This window comes from Hippocampus comes, unplaced genomic scaffold (genome assembly GCF_001891065.2).
Source record: "Hippocampus comes isolate QL1 unplaced genomic scaffold, H_comes_QL1_v1.1 scaffold1, whole genome shotgun sequence".
NCBI lineage: Eukaryota > Metazoa > Chordata > Actinopteri > Syngnathiformes > Syngnathidae > Hippocampus > Hippocampus comes.
This window is the reverse complement of record NW_017805010.1, coordinates 1943003-1968315: the sequence shown is the minus strand read 5'-3', so window position 1 is coordinate 1968315 and position 25313 is coordinate 1943003. Positions and strand designations below refer to the sequence as shown.

The 25313-nt window shown below is 40.8% G+C and overlaps 2 protein-coding genes across 9 annotated transcripts; one reads left to right on the top strand and one right to left on the bottom strand.

Moving 5' to 3' along the window:
- Positions 1-27: 27 nt before the first annotated feature.
- Positions 28-15645, top strand: ca6 (carbonic anhydrase VI). 2 transcript variants are annotated; one of them, XM_019863108.1, is made up of 10 exons: positions 28-148; positions 9304-9483; positions 9720-9868; positions 10794-10889; positions 11653-11719; positions 11800-11957; positions 12890-13016; positions 13111-13194; positions 13302-13334; positions 14322-15645. In XM_019863108.1, the coding sequence occupies exons 2-10, from the start codon at positions 9321-9323 to the stop codon at positions 14954-14956; spliced, it is 1512 nt and encodes a 503-aa protein (XP_019718667.1). In that variant the 5' UTR covers positions 28-148; positions 9304-9320; the 3' UTR covers positions 14957-15645. The 2 variants fall into 2 exon arrangements, with proteins under 2 accessions (XP_019718667.1, XP_019718666.1); XM_019863107.1 differs by lacking the exon at positions 28-148 and adding an exon at positions 7440-7617.
- slc2a5 (solute carrier family 2 member 5) lies at positions 15510-23884 on the bottom strand. Of its 7 annotated transcripts, none has more exons than XM_019863103.1 (14): positions 23406-23884; positions 21698-21761; positions 21510-21617; positions 21306-21404; positions 21054-21214; positions 20630-20754; positions 20396-20548; positions 19728-19853; positions 19479-19666; positions 18162-18272; positions 17983-18084; positions 17364-17439; positions 17145-17272; positions 15510-16180 (listed from the first exon to the last, which is right to left on the bottom strand). In XM_019863103.1, the coding sequence occupies exons 3-14, from the start codon at positions 21549-21551 to the stop codon at positions 15962-15964; spliced, it is 1530 nt and encodes a 509-aa protein (XP_019718662.1). In that variant the 5' UTR covers positions 21552-21617; positions 21698-21761; positions 23406-23884; the 3' UTR covers positions 15510-15961. The 7 variants fall into 7 exon arrangements, with proteins under 7 accessions (XP_019718662.1, XP_019718663.1, XP_019718661.1 ...); XM_019863104.1 differs by having other exon boundaries at positions 21510-21563; XM_019863102.1 differs by having other exon boundaries at positions 21510-21761.
- Positions 23885-25313: the final 1429 nt, after the last annotated feature.

Sequence of the window (25313 nt, the reverse complement as noted above, 5' to 3'; positions counted from 1 at the left end):
ACGCTCGCCATGGAGGGTGTCTGGAAGATGCGCGAGTAACGAACGTGATCTGATGGCGAGCGAGACGGTTCTAACTAGATACCACCTTTCGCGATCAGCCGTGCGTCGACGGTGCCTCCTTAGTGGACATGTGTAAGTAATGAGATCGGTGAGGATGCCTTATTATTCCGTTACAAATAAAAGTTCTCTTTTTTAAAATTAACACATTACCCCAATTTGGGCTGTGGGGGACATTTTCCTAATTTAACTCACCCTCCTATTTCACAATTTTAAAACTGTTGAGCTCATTCACCACATCTTGGGAACTATTTTCACCATCTCCCAATTTTTTATTTTTTCATTATTCCAAAATTTTAATGAAAAGAAAAACAAAGAAGTCTTTCCTATTAAACTAAATTGCCCTGAAGTAACGACAATATTCTGATGGTTGTGGGTTGCTTCATTAACTTTTCTCATTCTACGTTTTCTCATTTTTATAAGAAAGCAGTCAGAAGGGTACTCAAGTGATTGTGATTACCAGCAGCTATATTGATATAAATTGCTGAATATCAAATTGATTCATGAAAATCAGTTAAATGAACCTCTGCCACATCCAATATGGCGAAGGCGCTGACGTTCAGCTGTAAGGTGGCCAATACTAGGTGTCTACCAGAACGATTTTAGTTCTGGTGAATCATGGGAATTGTAGTTTTTATTACTTTTCTGGCTCAAGGTGCTACGTGCAGAGAGGCGACGCAGGACGAGGACGTGCAGAGAAGCAGTGGGCTTGGGGAGGGGTTCTCCGACGCAGCAGTTGATCACGTGTCTATTGTAGTCACGTTTGGAGTGGCAATGACACTTCCTTTCCCTCGAAGTGTTAACATTACAATACAACACTGGCGTTTTAGAGACATTCATCGTGACGATGCAGTTTGTGAACTGCATCCAAAAACAAACCAATGAAAACACTCTTATATGTTTACATGGCAAAGAAAATGTACAACAACGAAAAAAGGGGAATTAAGAGAATGTGAAAAGAATTCTTTGATGTCCTTGTAAGTGGGGTACACGCTGAACTGGTTGCCAGTCAATCGCAGGTCACACAGAGACAAACAACCATCCGTGCTCACAGTCACACCGAGGGACAATTTAGAGTGTTCCATTAACCTGCCATTCATGTTTTTGGAATGTGGGAGGAAACCGGAGTACCCGCAGAAAACCCACGCAGTCATGGGGAGAACATGCAAACTCCACACAGGAATCGAACCCTGCACTTCTACACTGTGAGGCTGACACGCCGCCCGAGCTTGAAATCTTGAAGGAGAAATGCAGTGGTCAAGCTACGTGGAGGGACGAAGTAAATATGTAAAATCTTTTAATCAGTGAACTTTATTGTGAAAATTTGGGGATTTGGGTATGGTAATAGTCCTGACAATGTCCTGAATGAGCTGACATTGTGAAGTGGAAATAGTGTGAATCGGTCGAACAAAGTGAAGTATGGAAGGATGAGTTCAATTTGCAATCATGCTCATCCTCATACTGGTCTTTGTGGGACTGCGCCATCTGCAGTCCGATTGCTCTCAGTGACGCAAGCATTGAAAAGAGAAATCCAACTTGTAGAAGTTTCGAGTGATTTTGAGCATTACAGTACTCTAAAACATGCGTTCGCAAACATTCTGGGGCCAGAGACTCATTATAGAGGAGACCTTACTCTTAATCCTAATACCAAATCAATACAACGACCATCTGTACCCCAAAATGCCACTGAAATGAATAGATTGCGTATTTTCTGAGAAAGAGGTTGCAATGTTACAAGAACAAATAAACGTTTAAAAATGTTAATGCTATTAAAAAAGGCTGTCATTTTTCCAAGATAAAGTCATAATATTGTATATTAATATTGCAATATTAAATTTAAAGTGCATTAAGGGAATACATTTCAGATACTTGTTTTAATTTTCATTTAACTAGCCTGTGTAAAATGTTATTGATTTGCAGTAATTAAAAAAAAAAAGGGGTGTGGAGGCACAAACGGATGGACATTGTCTCTCTTAGAAGATGCTTGGCCTTTCTTTCGAGCAGGCTTGCTGTAAATCAGCACTCGAACACGCTAGTGCTGTCTAAACTAGCCTAATTAGCCTGTTGCATGAATCGATGAAGCCTGCGTGGATGACAAGCGAAACATCTTCTAAGTAAGAAAAACACAACTATCCAGTTGTGATCAATTCTATGCCCTAAGAATGGAATGACCTGGATGAATGAAAATATTCACAAGCATAACCATAATACCTGTACATATTGAGACTGTTTTTCTCCTTCATTTGTTTTATCATGAAGCAAATCCCAGACATTTGTAGTGTTTCAGTAATTTGCTGGGAGAAAAGAAATTGACTAATTTGACGAAACTGAATCAGCTCGGTGGTGGCCGGATGTGTCACTTTTACCATCAATCTGCAAAATGCTTTGGGTCTTCTTCACTGGTGTGATACAGTCGGTCATTACCATAAAGCAACATGGATGTGTGAGTGAACGTTCACGACCCATTTGTTTATCCGTTTCATGTGGCTGTTCCTTGAACAAATGTTCCTGGAACAGCTCATGTCTCCCACATTTGAAAAGCAATTACAGATCTGCCCATGCATATCCACAGACAGAGTGAGGTAGGCTGTTTCGTGGCCGTGAAATATGTTTTGCCATTTGTCAGTCTCAGTCTGTTTTATATTTGGTTAGATGTCGTGGCGTGGTGCCTCAGCAAGTGCAAGTCATGCACATACAAACTTGCCTGCTTTTTGAAAATTCCTTACTCCTTCTGCTTTGATGACCTAAATGTGATCTCAGGGTGTGGGTGAACTAAAAACGCCCATCGGCTTTTGTGATGCGAAGTGTTAAGACAACAAGTCGTGCTCATATACTCTGACTGGAACAGTTAGCTGTTTCAACAACACACCGTAACAAAAGTAGCAACCTGCATTTTTTTTTTTGCAAGGATTGATGGATAGCTATCTGGCTAGCTAGCTAGATAGCTAGCTAGCTAGCTAGCTAGCTAGCTAGCTAGATAGATAGATAGATAGATAGACTATTCTAAACATGGTTTTGTGATTATCATTGTGTTTGTGGAATATGAATTGAACAGAAAAATCCATCTGAGGGCACCGCCATTTTGCCTTGCACTGCCACTTGTTGTCGACTGAAAATGACATCACAAAGCCTAAGGGCTCAGCTTGTGAATGTCACATGACCAAACCCAGAATTCCCGTGAGCCATGATTGGTCATTACCTGAGCCCTTAGGCACTGTGATGTCATTTTTAGTCGACAGCAAGTGACAAATTGGCAGTTCCCTTAATTCATATTCCACAAACACAATATGAATCAGAATATCATCTTTAGAGTATTTGGGGGCTCATAGAACAAATTATTATAAAGACATTTTATAAAATTATAAATTATTCAAACTTTTTTGACTTGACCTCCCCTTTAAAGATTAAACGAAAATGTATTGAACTTAAAAGGTAAATACAACTGAACTCTATTGAGTCAGTGATTTTTTTTTTCCATTTGCAATTACAGGGAGCCTGCAAACACACTTGGGGAGTCACTGCTTAAAACCTTAGTGAGCTAATGTATAGCAAGATTTGCTTGCATCTCACCTCTTCATCTTTCGTGGCATTTAAGTGTGGCCGTTTCATTGCAGCACTCGTCACAGTCGAGATTTTTTTTTAAGTTACCATTACACAGCTTTAATTCCATGTGTGACACTGAATGACCTGAAATTACATTTCTCAGTAACAACGTTAAAGTACCAGACAGTTTAAATACTATGATTGTTGTCCGGGCCAAGACAAACCGTGTGATTTTCTGAGGACACAGTGAACATCTCCTGGCATGCGGACAACATCATCAAATCTGTTAGCTTTCATGCTGTCCAAACATTGCTGTTTATCAGCAATTAGCTCAGTGGTGGAAAAAGTATGGCTCACGGACCGAATATGGTCTGCTCTGTTCTTTAATCTGCCCAAAGAGCATTTTATTTTAAAGATTCATGTGATATTTGTTGCATGAATTAGGGCATTTTTTTTTTTATCACATAAGTGGTTAGCTAAATTGTATTTTATCGTTCATTCCTCCATTATCCGATTCACTGGAGTACTGGAGCCCATGCCAGCTGTCTGGTCTATACTCAACCCCCTTGTTTCAAAAACAAAATTGAGCTCAAATGTTTGCCCACATTTGCTTTAGACAATAAGCAACAAACAAAAAAAAAAAACAACTGGAATCAATCAGAGGGGCCACAAGCTTCCAGTTCAATTATGAGGGTCTTAAATCAAGGTGTGCTGTTTGATCATTTTGTCATTCAATCGACTCTTTCCACATATAAAAACACACACACATGCACACACGTAGACACATGCAGGCCATATGAGACCTCTAGGAATGAGTTGTCGTTAAACCACAAACTTTTATTTCAACCTTTCAGCATTTCCTGGTACATAAGTTACCAACCTGGGAAAATGATCACTTTGTTTAAGAGTTTTAAGAAGGCCTTCATCTTTTTATGTTAAACAGAGGAATGATTTAATTAGAGTAAGTGTTATTTCTTTCGATTCCTTTTTGAACTGGCGTTGTTAAGTTACACTTCAGAAGTTATGAGCATTTCAGCTCTGGCCCAAGTTATGAGCATTTCAGCTCTGGCCCTCCTGTGTAAAGTTTGCATGCCCTCCCCGTGCTTTCATGCATTTTTTTTTTCTGGGTACACTAGCTTTCCCCCACATTCCAAAAACTTGTGCATTATATTAATCGAAGATGCGAAATTGTATGTCTGTGTGAATGCAATTGTGAATGTTTATTTGTGCCCTCAGGGCACAGGGCACTGCCCTGTGACTGATCTAAATTGTCCCTAGGTGTGAGTGTGAGTGTGATCGCAGATGGTTGTTCGTCTCTGTGTGCCCTGCGATTGGCTGGCAACCGGTTCAAGGTGTCCCCAGCCTACTGCCCGAAGACAGCTGGGATAGTCTCTACGACCCTTGTGAGAATAAAACTGACCAGAAAATGGATGGATGGATGGAAATGGTGGACACATGCTCTAAATGTACAAACATTGGGGAACCTGTGCCTTACAATGAAGTTGTGGTCACTGGAATCTAATATCTTACAGCAAGTACTTCTTGGCCAAGTGCAGAAACTTCGAGTGGTTTCACTGCTTGCCCCATCAACTCACAGTTTCCTGAATTAAGGCATTAAAGCTCTTGCCAAATGGTAACCTGTCATTTTTTACACTCTTACTCATTCAAAGCAGTCGGCAGTGTTCCCAGCTTTCAATCTATTGGGCCCTCTACAATTTGCTTCTAGAAATAATAGCGGTGTTCAAGATGCCAGAGCTATTTTATACTTAATCTTTAGTATCAACATCTTGAGGGCAATTAGAACCGCATCAGATTTTTGTTGACAACATTTTGCATTCCGTTGGTGTAGATGTGTGTCTAGTGGTCTGGATTTTAGATTTTTTTCTCTCAAACAGATCACCGCAAGTCGGAGTGAATGAAATTTTGTCCAAATAGCTCGGCACCGTTCATGAGCTGCCTTGTTTTATGTCTGTGCACTTGATGCAATTTATGGCTCATCATCATCATCATCATTTATTATTATAATTGGTTTATATGACTGTTTTGTGGTATACAGTACTTGTCAATATATGCAAACCAAATTGCCCCTCAAGAGACAATTCAACAAGGTGAAGGGAAGTGAAGTGAAGTTTGTGCTGTGCAAGGATAATTAGAGTAGGAAGCATTTTTAACAAACATGACTCTGTCCAGACAGTAGAAGAATATTCCTAAAATGCTCTTTCTATTTGCTCTTCCTCAGCACACTCACAAGTCTGGCATCTGAGGTGGAGGTATCGGACGTGCTCTAACTAGCAGGCTATCACATTGTTCGCTGCCTGTTCTCCTGTGGGTGTGCGTACATATTTATTAACTCGTGTTGTCACTTGAAGTCAACTGGAAACTTCAAAATCAACTGCATGAGTATGCGCCAAGTGACAATATGCATGAATGGACTTGCATCCACAGTTAAGAGCGACCCAAAGTTTTTTGAGAAACAAGCTGTCATTTGACCGTTTTTTTTTTTTTTTTTTGCAAGCAAAATTTTGAGAGACAATCACTGTAGAGTGCCAATGAACTCAACTTGACTGACTTCACAACAACCAGCAATTTTACATAGCAAACAAAACTTTAAAAAAGAGACTAAAAGCGGTTCATTGCCATTCATACTTAAAGTTTATTGTCAACCTAAACATTTGAAAATTACAAATTAAAACAACTCCATAACTTTGCCGATGCGATGCTCACGAATAATGGGAAATGCCATATATGGGCTAATTTATAGCAACTTTGTGGCAGTGTTATATGAAACTTTAAGGAACTTCTATTTGAACACATGTACAGAGACAGTCTAATGATATTCAGAGACATATATTCTTTATCCTCTGCAAAAACCAACTAATAACTGCAAATTATTGAGCCTCTAGTAGTAGCTATGTAAAACTCTTCTTTCTTCATCTAATCGACTGTATTGTACTGCTGTCAGGAACACCAAATCATGATGCACAAATCATGAGCTTAATTATTTCAATTTAATTATGTTATTCTTATATACATTTTTTATAATAGAAAAATGGCACTGTATTGAGTGTTATTTGCGCTTTGAAAAACACATTACAAAATTGTGTTTTGGGCGAGTGGGGGACTAGAATGGATCAATGTCATTTCTATTCATTACAATGGGGGAAAGATGATGTGACATATGTGTTTTTTGAGTCCGAAGCACATTCATTGAACAGATTACAGTCATCTCTCAACACACACCTGTAAATAAAAGATTTGCTAATTGTCACCAAAGATTTTCGATTTTACCGAAGGTCTGGATGTAGCAAAACTGGAATTGGCTCAGATGCGTTACACCACAAAAAAGTTATTTGGTTTTCATAAAGGGCAATTCTGTCTTGCCTGCGTTGTGTATTTTGCTGGATTATTATTGCAAGGAGCTCAATTGAACTTCGATGTGAAACAGATATGGAGATGGGCGAAGACAGGACGCCCTTGACGACAGCACTTTTTGAGACGTTCTATAAGTGCTGAAGTATTGCCAACAAGATCTTCTTATTCATATATTGACCCCATTTAATAATTACCACAGCCAACTCATTAAATTTTAACACTTTGAAAAGATAAACACATTTAACTAATTAATGATAAAATTGCTGAGTCGGACAGTTGCTTTCTTACATTATGAAAGCTTTGTCGGTCCGTTTTATTCTACTTTTAGAATGAAAGAATAATAATTAGACTTATCGTGCATATCCTTCTCTTCTGATGCTGTTACCTAACGATCATTCAACTTTTACTGCGCCCAGTCCCGTCACTGGGGGCCTGCCTTTGGGGCGGTTTCTGCAGAGGTTGAAGCACTTCCTTTAATCCCCTCACTTGAAAAGTGGAACGCAGTCCTCATTCGAGGTGTCATAGTCGTGCGCGGAGTAATCAGAGACGCAGCGATGCTACGAGACTGCGTGTTGCTCGCTGTTTTTTGGGTCGGTGTCGTCCCCTCAGGGATCCCTCATGACGCCATACACTGGACGTACACAGGTAGGCTGTTGTTCATTTGGCATATTCACTTAAGAGCTAAGGCAGGGGTCGGCAACCCAAAATGTTGAAAAAGGCATATTGGGCCAAAAAACAAATACTGTACCCTTCACTCCGCCACGACCCTCGGTGAATAATTGTACATGAAACGCCGTTTTTATTTTATTTTATTTTATTTTATTTATTTTTTACAACAGCCACCTGCCTGGCATCCCGCCCTGCTAATCGAAACGTGTGTCGCAGGCTATGACGCAAATCTTCGTTGACAGAAATGTTGAAATTGAATATTTATTCGATACATTTTTACAGGATTGGAAAACGTTAAGAATGGTTGTGCCATGTTTGTCCTCCTACAGAAACCACATTAAAAGAAATAATATATTTCCCTCCCCCATCTTTTTACATTTTCAAACATTTTTGAAAAAGCTCCAGGGTAGCCACTCGGGCTAAAGAGCCGCCGTTTGCGGACCCCCGAGCTAAGGTGAAGTGATGAAGGGAAGGAGGCGGACGGGGTTTGGTGTGTGTGTGTGTGTGTGTGTGTGTGTGTGTGTGTGTGTGTGTCTGTGCGGTGGGGGGGGTACATTTGGTACCGCCGAAATTGATGATGCTTTCGACTGCTTGTACAATAACAAGTATTATTAATACTATTATGAACACAATAATGAGCATAATCATAATGGTCACAATAATGACTCCTTAGATACAGAACATGCATGGCAACCATCTGGTTTATTACACTGCTGGGAAACAATGATGAGTTGCAACAGAACCAAGTTGGGCAAGTCCTAGCTGTGACTGTAACTTGTTTAAGCTTTCTTGAGAGGAAAAAAGAGAACAAACATCCCATAATTGTGCACACAGAGTGACTCCCTGATGAATCCTTTGATGACTTGGCATATGGCGTTAAGCAGACATATTTTGCATCCCCAAACCTGACATACATTGCTCGCAAAAAGTTAGGGACATTTGGCTTTTGGGTGAAATTTATGGAAAATGACAAAAGTTAATGCTACAGTGATATCATACCATGAAATATTGAACCCGGGACCTCTGCACTGTGAGGTTGTGGGTTCGATCCCGGCCTTCCTGTGTGGAGTTTGCATGTTCCCCCCGGGCCTGCGTGGGTTTTCTCCGGGTACTCCGGTTTCCTCCCACATTCCAAAAACATGCATGGCAGGCTGATTGAACACTCTAAATTGGCCCAAGGTGTGAGTGTGAGCGTGGATGGTTGTTCTTCTCTGTGTGCCCTGCCTTTGGCTGGCAACCAGTTCAGGGTGTCTCCTGCCTACTGCCCGAAGATGGCCGGGATAGGCTCCAGCACTCGCCGTGATCCTTGTGAGGATAAAGCGGATCGGAAAATGGATGGATGGATGGATAATAACACTTTGTCGTAATGCTGTGCTGTGTGTAGAATTTTGAGGTGGGAAATGAGCTATAGTATTCCATTATCAGCAAAATATGGAAAATGTGAAGCACTATTAAGACTTTCCTGATGTAGTCTAATCTATATACAGTATAGTAAACAAGGGCATAAACACACTTTACTGCTGCTTTTTGCCTATTCTACATATGTTACGTGCCATATTCCTGAGTGTAAAAGTAGCCTTGTCAATTGTCCTAGATGTAAAAGGGGCAACTTTGTGACAAAGCAGAAAATGTACATTCATGACTAACATTTGATGTTCATAGAGGGAGATTTGGACCAGATGCACTGGGCGACCAAGTACCCAGCGTGTGGGGGTAGAAAACAGTCCCCAATTGACATCCAAAGGCGCAGCGTGAGACACAATCCGGATATGTTGCAGCTGGAGCTTAGTGGATATGATGCTCAGAGAGGAATTTTTCTCATGTCCAACAATGGACACTCGGGTAAGTCGATAGTATAGTAGCAAATGATGAGCCCATAAGAAAGTTCTGCTACTGAACAACAAAAATCGATACTTTTCTCTCTTTTCAACATCTGTAAATGTATTATTCCCACTTTTAGTGTACGGTTGGAACCCACATGAAAGTTAGTGGTGTAGCTAAACAAACCAACTGCCCCTACTGCTTGCATCTGTTGTACTTATAATAATAGTTAACTTTTTTTTTCATTCCCCGATCAGTCCAAATTGACCTGCCACCCACCATGAAGATCACAAAGGGCATGCCGGGAAAATACACCGCTGTTCAGATGCATCTTCACTGGGGTGGCTGGGACCTGGAGGCCAGCGGAGCAGAGCACACCATCGACGGCATCCGCTATATGGCAGAGGTAGACCAAATAAAACATTCAGATGCAGCCCACCTCCACTGACAGAAGCAACGGGCAGACAGCACCGTTGTGCAGCACACGCTTCAGTGGTGACAGCGCTTGCGATGTGAAACGCAAACATCCTGCAAGCTGCAAAAACATCAATTTGTCAAAGTGACAGTGCCTATAACAGCAGCGGCTGGCAAAGTAGGACCCACTCTGTTAGTTAATCTGGCCCACTGCGCATTATTTATTTATTTTTTTTTTCAGTTTCTTCCTCAAAACATTTTTCTGTCATTTTTTAAATTCATATCATTAGGAAAATGGTTCATGAATTTGTTGCAGCACCGTTGTGCAGCACACGCTTCAGTGGTGACAGCGCTTGCGATGTGAAACGCAAACATCCTGCAAGCTGCAAAAACATCAATTTGTCAAAGTGACAGTGCCTATAACAGCAGCGGCTGGCAAAGTAGGACCCACTCTGTTAGTTAATCTGGCCCACTGCGCATTATTTATTTATTTATTTTCAGTTTCTTCCTCAAAATATTTTTCTGTCATTTTTTTTTTAATTCATACCATTAGGAAAATGGTTTGTGAATTTGTTGTACAACACATTAAAAAAAACACATAAGATCGTTTTTTTTTACCTATACATTAAACATGTTTGCGTTATTTATTTATTTATTTATTGTTTATTTATGCATTATTTATTCATTTATTGTTTTTTAAAAGTTATTATTATTTATTTGCAAATTTCTCCATTGTGAAACAATAAAGGTTTTCTTATCTGATTTTTATGAAATGATTCATGAAATAAAATATGGATAGATTTAATATTTATAAATAACATAATATAAACTATATGTTACACACAGTGCATTTTTTTTCTGTGCTGAAATAGAAGGTCCCCTTGTTATTTTTTGGGCTGTTCCTCCTTGTCTTTCAGCTCCATGTTGTCCATTACAATTCAGACAAGTACAAGAGCTTTATGGAAGCCAGAGATAAACCAGACGGGCTGGCAGTACTCGCCTTTTTCTATGATGTACGTATTATTTTTTGCTTCTTTGACTAACCATCTGCACATAAACACATCTCGGTCATTGTCTTGACATTCTTCTTTTTATTCACAGGAAGTTACCGACATCTATCCACAGGAAAAAGCTAATCTAAGATAATATAAACCTAATAAGATTTCAAGTAGTTCAAGAGAGATTGTGAACCAAAGAATGCGTTGATATGTCTTTCGCTCTGGCAACAAAGCCCTTATCATCCCTTGTGATATGAGTGGCCCAGGCTGAGGAGTGGTGGGTAATAATTAGAAATAATTATAGTGGAAAAACAAGACTAGCTGATAATGTGTGTGCTTTAAAATAGGCAGAGTTAATCGTGACTCTCTTGTTGAAAAGGTCACCGTTCATGCACACGCGCGGCTATGATGGACACACACATTGCAAGCAGCGCTGTAAAGTAACTTTTATTGCTATTGTGAAACTATGTTGTTTTTCTCTCTTACCTCCTACGCTGGGCAGTATGTGGTCAGCACATCTGCCTTATAGTTCGAACTTTCAGGATCCAAATCTCGTCCCTGGCCTTACTATATTGAGTTTGCGAGGGTTTTCTCGGAATAATCCAGCTCCTATACTGTATTCCAAAAACATGCCTATTAAGATAATTTAACATTCTAAAATGTCCATAGGTGAATGTGCCCTGTGATTGACTGGCAACCAGTCTGGGGGTGTACCTTGCCTCCCGCTCAAAAGTTATCTGGGATTTATTTATTTATTTATTACTCACTCAATTTTCAGGATGGGCATTTTGAGAACACCTACTACAGTGACTTCATCTCCAACCTTGCCAAAATCAAATATGCAGGTGAGTATCATGAGAAATATCGTGGGCATGCACTCATAAGACATTTTTGAGTCCCATGTGTCCCAAATGACTCGCGGCAGGTCAATCCATGAACATTTCCAGCCTCGACGTGCGCTCCATGCTCCCTGAGAACCTCAACCATTTCTTCAGGTATCAGGGCTCACTCACCACACCGCCCTGCTACGAGAGCATCCTCTGGACAGTGTTCGATACACCCATCACCCTTTCGCATAACCAGGTAGGCTCAATTGGAAGACACTAGTGCACCTACTGGATGGGCTTTCTCTAGCGGTGTGTGAAAAGAATCACTGAATTCAATTTGTGTTTGTTACAGTGGCTAAAACTATTTTTTTTTGTACATTTCCAAGTTACAGTTCAGTTGTGTTTAACTTACAAGTACAACACATTTGAATTTAATCTATTTGAATCTTTTCTTGTAAAGCTTTATAAGAAAACGAGTCACAGGCTGGCTCAGTGTCAAACTATATCTTTTGTCGTCTTTTATTGTAATGGTCTTCCGACCGGACTCCCTCAGAAGAGCATCAAACAGCTTCAGCAAATTCAGAACGTTGCAGCCCAGGTTCTTAACAAAACAAAGAGATGAGAAAATAATGTTTTACGCTCAGCCGAAAGGCTTTACACTGGCTCCCAGTCAGCTATAGAATAATTTTAAAATGATGCTTTTGGTCTATAAATCACTGGATGATCTAAGTTCTGAATACTTTACAGCAATGCTCATGGAATATAAACCCAGTAGGGGTCTGAGGTTTGCAGAATCAGGTCAATTTGTGGAGTGTCAGCATTTAGCTGTTCTGCTGCACGCAAATGAAATAAGCTGCCACAGAACTGAAGTTAGCCCCAAGTGAAAATGCTTTATAATCAAAAACGTATGCATTATTTTCCCCGAACATATGATTATGGTCTTCTATAGCATTTCTATATTTTTATTTTTAAAAATGCTCTTGCGCTGTATGTTATTTTAGTAATTTTAGTCAACTACTTTTTTTATGCCTCTACTTTGTTTTTAAATGCCCCAAATTTTTGTGTTTTTAAATTTTGTCTTCTGTCTTTAAATGCTGTTTTGTAATGAAGTGAAGCACATTGAGTTACCTTGTGTATGAAATGCGCGATATCAATTAAGCTGCCTCTCCTTGCTTTTGTTGCATCCAGATCAGAAAACTCGAGAGCACACTGATGGACATCTATAATAAGACCCTGTGGAATGACTACCGCATTGCTCAGCCTCTAAATGACCGAGTGGTGGAGTCATCTTTCCTTCCTCGACTTGGGAAAGGATGTGTGTATTTCGTGTCCTGTATACTTTGCAACATTGTCATTTGAAAATACTGTAGGTTAAGACAAATTTTTGCCGTGTCCCTTCAATTCACCAGCATTCTGCCGACAAGATGAAATTGAATCCAAGCTGCGGAAAATTGAAGGCCTGATCACGTCTCTTGGGAAAAACCTGTACTCAGGTGAGTGACATTTTGGTCATACAACAAGTTGTACATGCCTGAATCAGAATCCAAGCACTCTTGTTCACTCGTCACTGTTCTACTGTATGTTGTCTATGTATACTTAGGTGGACGACATAGCTCGCGGCCAAGCAAATATGGTGAGTTCATTTATTTCCAGTTTACAGCACACAAAGTGACGACTGATTGCTGCTACCAGGTTGAAAAAATTGGAAATGTACAATACCTTTGAGTCACTACGGCAACAACAGTCCAGTCTACCCCTGAGAATCATAATGGCACAGCCCAGCTCTTCCACATCCTCCATGAACCAGGAAGTAATCTGCACAAACACCAAAAGCAAAATCCATCCATTTCCCATCATTCGACAGTGCACTGCTATGCCGTCAATAATAAACCCTGCAAAATCTCAACATAGTGAACGTACGGTGCAAATAACCACTGAACTTTGCGCTGATCTTATTTGCCAGACTTCACGAGAAGTCAAGATGGAGCAATAGCATCGGCCATCTAGTGGTGATTAGTGATATTACAATTTAAAACTACAGTCGGCCCCTGCACATTCGCAGATCGGCACCCGCCGATTAGCATATCTGCAGATTTTTTTCGTTTTATCTTTTTCCTTCTTTCTCTCTTTTTAAATATGTTTTTAGATTTTGGATTTTCCCCCTTTTTTCTGGGATTCTTCCACCCATTTCTCCCCGTTTTACATGAAACACGTATATTGAATGTTTATCACCTTTTTTGAATAACTTTGGGGGCGGGGGTTGTAAAAATAAATAAATAGATAACTTGTGGGGACCGCCATTTTGCCCATTTGTGATACATGCCAACAACACAGTGACAGGCAGAACAATTCTACTACTAGATAGCAGAGGATTTGATGAACCTGTGTCTCCACCTGTTGCCATTCATACACTCATAGCTTTGTTTTCAACTGGAGATTGCACACCGGATAAGTATATTTGTGAGTAAATTGAGACAAGATCATTGTTTTAGTCGTTATGCTTTTTGGACATTGTTGTTTGATGGTGTGCTGTGAGGTTTTTCAAATTCCTTGGCTCAATAACAGATCCAGCAGCAATACCTGTAAAAATAGAGGAGGTGTGTTTCTCTGTCTTCATTAGAACGTCAAGCTTTGTTTCCTCTGGTGCTGACCTTCCTGTGGGAGAATTTGGGCAGCTACGCAAAGGCCCACCTCAGCCATCCGATGGATCTCGACTCCTTCACCATCTGTATGCACGTCTTTTCTGAAAAGGAGGGAGCGCACAACGTCATCTCCTACGCCACCGAAGGCGTTCACAACGAGCTGATGATCACCATCAGCGAGGACAGGGACGCCAAGGAGGTGGGCCTGTGGATCGGCAATGAGTTCGTCAACCTGCCGTACAACGTCAAGTCCGACAGCTGGGTCAACTACTGCATCACGTGGACATCCCGCACTGGCGGTGTCGAGCTGTGGGTCAACGGCATGGTGGGGGAGCGACGCTACCTAAAAACCGGTTACACAATCATCCCCGGGGGGTTGTTCATCCTTGGAAATGACCAGGACGGATTGCTGGGCATCTCCAACACCGACTCCTTTGTGGGAAAACTGACCGACGTGAACGTGTGGGACTATGTGCTGACCACAGCGAATATTCGCAACCAGATGTCATGTGAGGGGAACAGCACGGTGCAGGGAAATGTGTTCAGCTGGGGGACCACCAAACTTAGCCTGTATGAGGGGGTGCACCTGGACAGTCAGTATAGATGCTCCTGAAACACCCTCATGTTTCACAAACCAATATAGTGGAACTCCGCTATTTGCGGAGGACGGGGCCTTCGTCCTACCGCAGTCAACAGCAAGTAATAAAAAATATTAACATAAATATACTGTACCACAAATTATGCCAAAACAATGGAATATTTCAAACTCAATTTATCCTTTAAATGGCTTACAATGTGAAAACTCTCCTAACTTCCACTCAGACTAAACATATTTCCTCCCCGACGTACTTGTCTATGAATCAAGACGCATCCCTTCGACATACTTCCTTGAGATCATTTTATTTTTATCGTTCTAGTTAGGTGGGGTTTTTGTGCCATCTCAGTGCATGATAAAAAAAAAATTAAATAAGTGCAACCAACAGACACGGAATTTGTTTTCTCTCTCGGAGATAAAGGGAGGCTTGACGCATACATAGGGGTGTTGAGAAATTTTGAAATATATTTAAGAATATCAAATAAAATGCTTGAGGGGCTATACAGATTTCTGACAGGGCTGTAGCACCTCCAACCCTAACCTGACAACAAACATGAATAGATTTTTTTTTCTGCAAATAGCAACAGATAGGTGCCCCCCAAAAATATGACCAGGCAGAGGATAACCGTATCTTAGTGGTGACTTGGGGGCTTTTAGTGCTTCATCGTGATGTATTCAAGGATAAAAAAGACATCAATACAAAAAAACAAGACTGTCGCAGAGTGTGATACACACAAAAGCGCAACAGTGACGCAGAATAGTGACAATGTGATGAAATTGTCGGTAAATATGATATTTACCGTCAACTTGAGCTTCATCCTTGTATTCATCATCTTCGTACTGGGAATAAAATGGCTTCAATGTCCAGCCATGCAGTGTCTCATTTGTTTATTTTTGTATTTTTCAACAAAAGACCCTGTGCAAAAGTTCATCAAAAACACAAGAGGAACATGCAGTGTAATGCAACCCCCCTGCCCCCCCAAAGTGAAGACTTCCTCTTCTGTGAAAGATCTATTGGTGTCTTCAAAAGGATGTGACCTTCTCTGCATCCTGCAGGTTTTCTTTGCTCCCTTTCAGTGGCCCATCGCCAAGTTTGATCTCCACTCTGTTCCTCTTGGCAAACATCTGGCAGATCTCCAGGAAGGTCTTACTCTTGGTCTCGGGGACCACCGGCCAGATGTAGATCAGTGTGGCCAGACAAATAAAAGAAAAAATTATAAAGCTGTAGGCGCCTAGGCCTCTCTGAGGAGAGATGGAGGAGGGTGGGGAGGAGACACTTTTTAAATATTATTACAAAAAAGATACAAAGGAGGAAAACATAAAATAAATATATCAAGCACCACCTAATGTGACATCCCTGCCATGACTGCCCTAACTTAGAAGTGTTGGTATCATCCAAGTCATTATGTTTCTATATGTAAAAGCTCTTTGGTTTTTGACCTGATTTTCATCCATCAATACTGTACATTGTCTATCCAAGTAGGGCTTGCCCTCATTAGGATCATCATCCATGAGCTGGAGCCGAAGCAGGTTCACGTTGCATGAGAGGCAGGATATGCATGTTTTTTTTTGGAGGGGGGAGGTGATAAAAAAATATATATATATAGAATTGCAGTATTAGTGCTATCAATTACAGCCAAAATTATTTTTAACAATGCTGATCATTTGAATCAGGTGTTTTAGAGGTGGGAGACATCCAAACATGCACTACAGAGGTTCTTGCGTACCGGAGTTGATGACCCCTGTTCTTGCATATTCCAGAGCTGTTATTTTTATTGTGATATGAAAATATTACTACACAGGCTCCCTCTAGTGGTCTGAAAAATAAATCACTGCAGTTACGTTGCAATATACTGTACTGTACAATATTGTATTTGGGTTTAATATTAAGGACCTGCTTGTTTTAAAATACATGTATTCCTTTTTAAATATACTTTTCTGTGGTATATATTTTAATCGAATCACGGTTTAGATACACGTTTTAAAATATCCTATATTTAAGCACAGCACAAACGTTCAAACCGGATAACGTTATAGTGGTTGACAATAACATAAAATATTTTATTGGACTAAAACTTCTGTTTCGTTTTCAATGACCACTTTGGCCTACTATTATGCTGTTCTCGAGCATTCTAATTAACATTAAAAACATGCTGTAATCAATAGGCGTCGGGATAGAGGATGACACTCAGGTGGTGCAACTGACCTCCATAAAAGGGAATAGTAGGCCAACAGTGAAGTTGGAGAGCCAGTGGACAGAGCCGGCCACCATGAAGGCTGCGGGCCTGGCCGACTGCCGGAACATCTCAGTGGTCACCACATAAGGGATGGGACCTGCCAATGTGGTCAGCCAAAGGAGGAACATTTGAGAAACATGGTCAGGGTGAGTGTGTCCACGTGAATGCTACTGCAAGTCTACACTCACTGGGTCCGATAGCATGACCGGTGATGTAGATGATGACACACGTGATGCTGACGTAGGGCATCCATGTCACCCTTTCCTGTTAGCACAAGCAAGCAATCTTCAAAATGAAATTCAAACCACCCAGAAAATGTTTGAAATAATATTTTAACATTAATAACTAGGATAAAAATTAACCGCTTATGTTTTGTATAATGTGATACGTGTGGTTTATTCACCACTGTGATTATTTGTATGGACTCACACTTTCCGTTCTTTGTTTTAGCGTCTACTGCGCATGCTTGAGAATGTCCCAGAAGAGAAACTCTTCCGTTTTACGTTTGATATGTGTGCTACTCCCAGTTCGTAATACAAAACATGAAAGGTGTGTATCAGCGTTGTTATCGACTACACCACAATGTAGGAAAAAAAAGTTCCAAGTCGATCTTCAATTTATATAATATTTTGGTTGTTGCAAATTTTAGTTTGTATTGTTTGAGAAATTTCTTTTTTTTTTCCAATCATCAGCACTGAGAAAAGTGAGCATGATCGTCACACCGTTCACAACTCAAGCCATTCTGACAATGAGCACTAGAGGGCAGCAGAGCGAAATGAGCTCAATGGTCTGCCTGTCATATCAAACCTGGAAGGTGAGAGCAACCGTGAGCAAGACACAAGCGCCGCAGCAAATCCCAAATCCACAGAGTAGTAGGAGTCGTCGTCCTGAGGCTTCAACGATGAAGACCTAGCGTTACAAAAGCCCAATCAACATAAAAATTTCCTTTAAAATCTTCAGATCTCGACTCAAATAAGGGAACCTACTGCCGCTACGGTCATTAAGACATTCACCGCACCCGTCCCAACTGTGACGTACTGGATGTCATTCTCCGCGACCCCTGCGCTGGCATATATGCTGTCAGCATAGTAGTAGATCTAGGAGAGAGGGAAGAGGATTTTAGATGCTCCACTCTGCGCCGACACGAAGGCTCAAAGTGACATTTTTTTATCCCTTGATTGGTTCAACTAAACAGTACGCTATGTTTACTCCTCTGATTGGTTGAGATTGATATGCCTAGTAAAGATTGATTTACAGGGCAGGATGATGTCAGACATGATTGGCAAATATTTTTTCAAGGCACACTCTTCAAGTAAACCTGGGTCATCTGACACTTTTTTGGGGGCGTGAGGGGCTTTCAGTGTGTTAATGCTAGCTTAGACAGGCAGTAACAAAGAAAAGAGGTCTGCATCAGCATCTCCGGTGAGTATGATGTATTTTATTTAACCCTTTCAGGGACAGCGATTACTACAGTGGAGAGCTTATCGTGTTATCAGGTGACAGGGTGCATAAAAGGGTTAATGTTTTTATATTGATCGTGAACTGCTATATTGTAGTTTAAAGGTTTGGAATTGTTTGTAGATGAGGTTTTGGAAGATAAAGGTAACTGTGTCATGCTTTAGTAGTAATGGTATTCATCCTCAAATATGCAAAATGCCTTTGTCTCTTCTTTAATGTTACACAGTTATACTGTGTAGCGTTTTTATACATTATTTTGCAATGTGGTGTTGTTATTGGGCGGCACGGTGGTCGACTGGTTCGCACATCAGCCTCTAGGCCTTCCTGTGTTGAGTTTGCATGTTCTCCGCATGCCTGCGTGGATATGCTCCGGGTATTCCGCTTTCCTCCCACATTTCAAAAATATACATGGCAGGTTAATGGAACACTCTAAATTGTCCGTGGGTGTGATTGTGTGCACTAATGGTTGTTCGTTTATGTTTGCTATGCGATTGGCTGGCAACCAGTTCAGGATGCAACCCGCCTGCTGCTCGAAGACAGCTGGGATAGGCTCCAGCACGTCCCGGACCCTCGTAAGGATAAGTAGAAGAGAAAGTAGATGGATGGATGTTGTTAAGAGGTGGACTAGGTTAACTTAAGTCCCCACCGCAGGCCCATGTCTGAAATTCACTCACTGAGCATTGCTAATGCTAAAAACGAAAAAACAACAAAGCAACATGTTGTTCTCCTAACAGTGTATGCCTTTGTCTGTGCTGGAATCTCAAAGAACAATCAGACGCAAACTGCCAAAAATTTCTTGTTCGCCCTGTACATTGCACAGATAAACAGGCCAAAACAGGTCTCACCGCATTCACCCCGGACAGCTGCTGTCCCATATTCATGACGATGATGGAGACCAGCTGCCAGCGAAGGGAACGCTGGGAAAGCAGGGACAGCACGGACAAGCGTCCCTCCATCCTCTCCGACTGGTCTTCTAGACGCATCTCTGAAAGCTCTTGAGTCACATCGTCCCTGCCACGCAGGCTCTGTAATGCTAAGGGAAGATGGAGCCTAAACCCTTGTCATGTCAAACTTACTTCACATTCGCAAATCACCTTTCTTTGCCGTTATTTCATCACCCCTCTGGATGAGCGTGTACCGAGGGCTCTCTGGGAAGAACGGCAACAGCATGAGCTCTATCACGGCAGGAATGCCGGTAATGCCCAGCAGGAGGGTCCAACCTGAACAAATACAGGAAGGAACCAAGTCAGTTTTGACTCAGGATATTTTCAGATTTCATTTTCAAGCTGTATTTTGCTTTAAAAAATCTGGAAAAAGTGGTGCATAATCAGTTGAAATCCTTCTTGGATGCCCCGCTGTCCTCTGGTGTTCCACAGGGTTCAATATTGGGGCCCCTGCGGTTTTCATTATATTTGCTGCTTACATCTCTGAGCTCCTCCACCCCTACACACTTCACGGGTGCCTCAGGTGAGCAGACCAGACACTACTGGAAGGGGCCAAGGTCTAAGCGGAGGCTCAGAAAGGATCGAGCTTTTTACATTGGCAATCTCTTTCTTTCTGCCCCACCTCACTGTCCATTTTTCATCATATCAAGGAGTCAGCGCACCTCAAAAAGATAACCTTTGTATGTGAGACCACGAGACAAAACCGTTCGGTAAAGTGACATCACCTGTAGAGTGTTATGAGGTAATTTGTGACACAACAAATGCATAATATGTATCTGACAGGTATAGTACTGTATATGTATAGCACTAGTGTCAACCTGTGCTGTTGCCCAGTATGTTTCTGATTCCAAGCACTTGGGCAATCAGGATGCCAATGGTGATGAAGAGCTGCGGTACGATCCCAATGGCTCCTCTCAGATTTTTGGGGGCCAGTTCGCCCAGATACATGGGCACCACGTTGGATGAAAGACCTGCAGAAAAGGACATGAAACTCAAGATGCATTGAAATGATTTTTTGTCCAAAGGGTTTTATCTTTTTCAACATGTCAGACCTGCGCAGATGCCCACTATGAACCTAGCCACGATAATGATCTCATAGGACTTGGCCAGCTCACTGACTCCCATCATCAGTGCAGGGACAATGGAAAAGATGTTGTTGAAAAGGAGGGTTCCCTTTCTGTCAGGCCACAAAAATACCGTCGAATTGCATGATTAGTCCCCACTTATTGCCATGCAAACCGAAGAAATCATGGCACGCACACCAAGTAAATTTTCGAGTAAATCGAGACATGATCATCATTACTTCCGATTTTTCTTCAGAAGCAGAACAAAACCCAACTATAAATTGGATATCTGCCATTGCAAGGGAAGCAGACAGATGAGATATGACCGGTCAATGTGAGCCTAATCTCATTAAAATATGTCCGGCACTGGATCTCATTACATTGTACATTGCTGTCTCACATGCATGATTACCTTCCCAGTTTGTTGACCAGCGGGGCCACCATGAGAGACCCAAAGAAGCCTCCCAGGGGGTACATAGACACTGACAGAGACCACAGCAGAGTCAGCAGGTTCTCCCCCATTGGCTCACCGTAACGCTCGACGAAAGTGACGTTGTAAAAGTGCTGCATGAACTCAAGTGGGAACAAGACAGAACACATAGTAGAAAGGCATCACTACAAAAGTGTGTGTGTGTGCGTGCATGTGTGTTTCTCGCAAGGTTACTGGTGCTGGAGAGTTGATGGCAGCTACGTTGTATCCATACTGGAAGGATGAGCCAAATGTAGATACAAGTGTGGCCAGTGCCAGGACCACAGTTAATCTCTAAAAAAAACAAAAAACAAAAAAAACATAGGAATGTTTTCTGTATTATTCATACTAACTACAACAGCATTGAGTACTTTTTTTAATGGGATGTCTGACACTTACCCCGCTCCTCTCAGGCTTTGCCAATTCCTCAGTTTCCACCATGGCTGTTTGTGTCTCGCACACACAAGAAGAAAACGTGCACTTGGGTAAGCCGCACTTCTGACTGCCCTTTGAACATGTCATCATCGCAGCTAAAAGCCCCAATTTGTTTATTGCTTTCATGTTGCTGACGGTGCTCAGTTGCTTACTGTATGGATGTAATCAGTTGTTGTGCAGGTACACCCATTGCATAAATAAGACTTGTAGTAGAACCTGTAAAAGTGGCAAAGGTGGATCGGTGCCTCAATTAACACGGTTGCATTTTTTTTTTTTACCATAACATGTCCAATTTTAGTTAGCAAGAATAATTGTATTGCATTTATATTATTACAATTATAAACAAAAAATTGTATAATTATTTTTTTGTTGAAAGACTGAGTTAGAGGAACTACTTTTTAAATGATATTTATTTTAATATGGGGTTTTAATTTGAATTTAAATGAGTGTTTTGCAGGGCCCATTAAAATACTTGGAAAGAGATTTTGTTTTACTTTTGCAACTAGATACATTTTGATTGTGATAATCATGAACATCCATCCATTCCACCATCCATCTTCTGTAGAGCTTGTTCTCACTAGGTTGCAGGTGAGCTGGAGTCTATCCCAGCTGAGTTTGGCTGAAAAGCGGGTTAAGGCTGGACTGGTGGCTTATCATAATCATGACAAAATGTATACAAAAAGTTGTTTATTGGTTGAGACAATCACCTTTTTAAAATACTGGCCTATGTCATTTTTTTTTCTTTCCCCCAAAATTATCTTCTCACGGGGTTGGCCGCCTCTGCTAAAATGGCCGACATCCTTAGTTGAACAGATAATGCAATACTAACCCAGAAGTTAGTAAAATTATGAGTAATTATAATATATTCAGTACTGTGAGGCAGATATGCAAACAAGTTGCCCACTGCCCTGCCACTCCTCTTTTAGTTTTAATGAATTAGGTGGGCAGCAAGCCAGCTGATATAAATTCCCTCATGAATTGTCTGCATACGGAGTGCCTTTCAATGTCAGCCAAGACTCAAAAAGTTGACACAACCAATGGATTTGTCCTCACACCTAACAAAATACGGTCCATGATGGCCCTAAAGGACACAAAAAAAAAAACTATTCTCATCAGCATCAACTGTCCTGACTTCACCATATTCTCTGACATGCTGGTAGTGACTGGTTGTGTCCAAGCTCAATTTTTGTCTAGCGTGAGTAAGTCACATAGGTGACTGCTTCCGTTAGGCCGTGTTTGCGCAGAATTATTACTCAGGACTAGTCACCATAATAGTCCACTTTATACTTTTTGGTTTAAGTGGGATTAAATTAAGGTCAAAATACTGTAACGTTTCACAACTTGATGCTATTTTTTTAAAAACGTCTCCGCCGCCTACTCCTCCCACAATGTGTACAGTGCATATTTGGAATGACTTCTCAATATGTAAAAAAAAAACAAAACGAATGTGAATATGTTTGTTATGCATTACTTTGAATACAAGTTGCCAAACGTATCCATAAATAGCAGCACACAAATCTTAGAAACGGGTTCATTGGTTGGTTCAGTGTAGCAACCATGAGCCTGTGTAATCAAGTCATTTTGGTATAAAGTACTTTCGGTATCAAGTACTGCTCCAAATAGAACTGACTTTTTCTTTTTTTTGACATAAACATGGATTAGTTTACAGTCCAGCTGGTACATGGCCAGTTTCATACAGCAACCTCGAGGAGCTTGATAACTTCCACAGGGGATACATCAGACGTCCCTCAAACTAAGCTAGCCTGATGCGTGTGAAGACAATTTAGATGCTTCTAAATATGGCAAAATAGATTTGTGTTAAAAAAAAAGAAAATGTCTGATAGTGTATAAAATACGCACCCTGTCGCAATAAAGGTTGGGAAACTCTGCAACCAACAATGCTTTCTTGCACTAAGAAAGGGCCATTTTGTTTTTTTTTCTACCGGCCGCTGAGTTCATTTGGGTTTAAAGTCCACACTTGGTATGCTTTTAGGCTGACGCCAAGTTGCGCTAACATCAGCAGGGGTCAAAGGAGAAGTGAGGTTCCGCAGTCAAGCAAAGCTCTGGTTTCAAGGAAGAAGGCTGACATGTGACGATCAGTCATACATCCTGACATTAATCATCACGACGCATCGAACACAATGATTTTGTAATACATCGTTGAGCAAGAACCCACAGGCTTTACCAAAACAAAGGACGGTCAGTGACATCAGCGGAATAGTCATCTGACTGCATCATCATGCTTGTCAAAAGAGTTCCATTTAAACTGAAATAGTGACTATAAAAAAATTGGACAGAATTAAACATTTTCATTGCAAATTAGGCTTGAAGAGCCTTCCTGCTGGTTAATCTTTATTTTTGTTTTTCCCACAGAGTAAATATTTATGTTGTTAAATTTTTTACGAATATTTTTGCAAATATGTAAACTATTCAACAGAAAAAAATGCAAAAATATTGTTTTAACAATTTTTTTAATCTCCTCTTTCACACAAAAAAAATTCTCAATCAATATTATTTATTGCCAAGGTATCGTTACTTACATGCATTCATGAAAAAAAACTGCACCGGAGTGTGCATGTAAGTTTGTAAATTTCACCAACAACCTAGGCTAAACTTTGCACCTCCCGAACAGAAACAGATGTTACTCTCTCAGTTGATGTGTGCTACTCGAACATACTTCATCGACACAAATAAATACTTTAGTGTCTTTGGCACCAATTGTGCAATCTTAGAGCTTTATAAAGAGCACAAAAAAACATTTGAGTGTTTCATTTAACAGCTGAGGATAGGTTCCACAGTAAAAAAAAAAAAAAACATATGCGTATATCCGTTAATAGTGGGGGTTAATGGTATTGGTAAAATGTCACAACACTGCCTGTATTGTTAAAAAAAAAAAAGGTGCAATAGATGTGATATGATTTCTTGGAAGAAAAATTGCTTTGAAATACTATGGGCGCCAACCAACATCTTGGTTCACATTATGTTCCTCTTTGGAGGTTCTTTCGTATCTAATTTAGTTCTTCTCGCTGCCTATTGTTGGCAACAAAAAGGACCAGTGAATATCACATGACATCATTGCGTGAGTTTATTAGTGTAGCTTTCTTTCAAAATATCATATGATACAGGATGCTCATGATTACATTTAAACGCAGCAACAATGAAGTCACAGAGTGATAATCATGTTTTTTTTCTACGACATAGCCAAGAGCATTCACACATTTTTCATTCCCCCAAAATAGTTGATGAAACTGAATATAAATCGCACATATGTTGGACCCGATAAAGTGATTCCACGAGGTACATGATAAATTAATTCATCTTGGAGAAACACCCAAAAAAAAAAAAAGGTGAGATGCTTTTGATGATACAACATTATGTGCTAAATGTAAACTTCGGATTGACTGATGCTCGTGTCATATCTATGAATGAAATACCATGATGTCCATACATGTCAGCAGAGCGATGAATGTGCCTGCCTGCGCCTCGATCAAATACACCAAAATCACAATACAGCAGCTGCGCCACCAGTTAGACCTGGTTTTTGCGAGTCTAAATTCTACTCTACTTTTGTAAACAAATTTGCAGATGCGCCGCGGGCCATACAGCAGCTGCGCCACCAGTTAGACCTGGTTTTTGTGAGTCTAAATTCTACTCTACTTTTTGTAACCAAATTTGCAGATGCGCCGGGGGCCTGGGCCCAGTGAAGCAAAGCGCATCTACCAAATTCACAAACATGGAGAACGAGAGCATTGCCCTCCCACCAAAAAG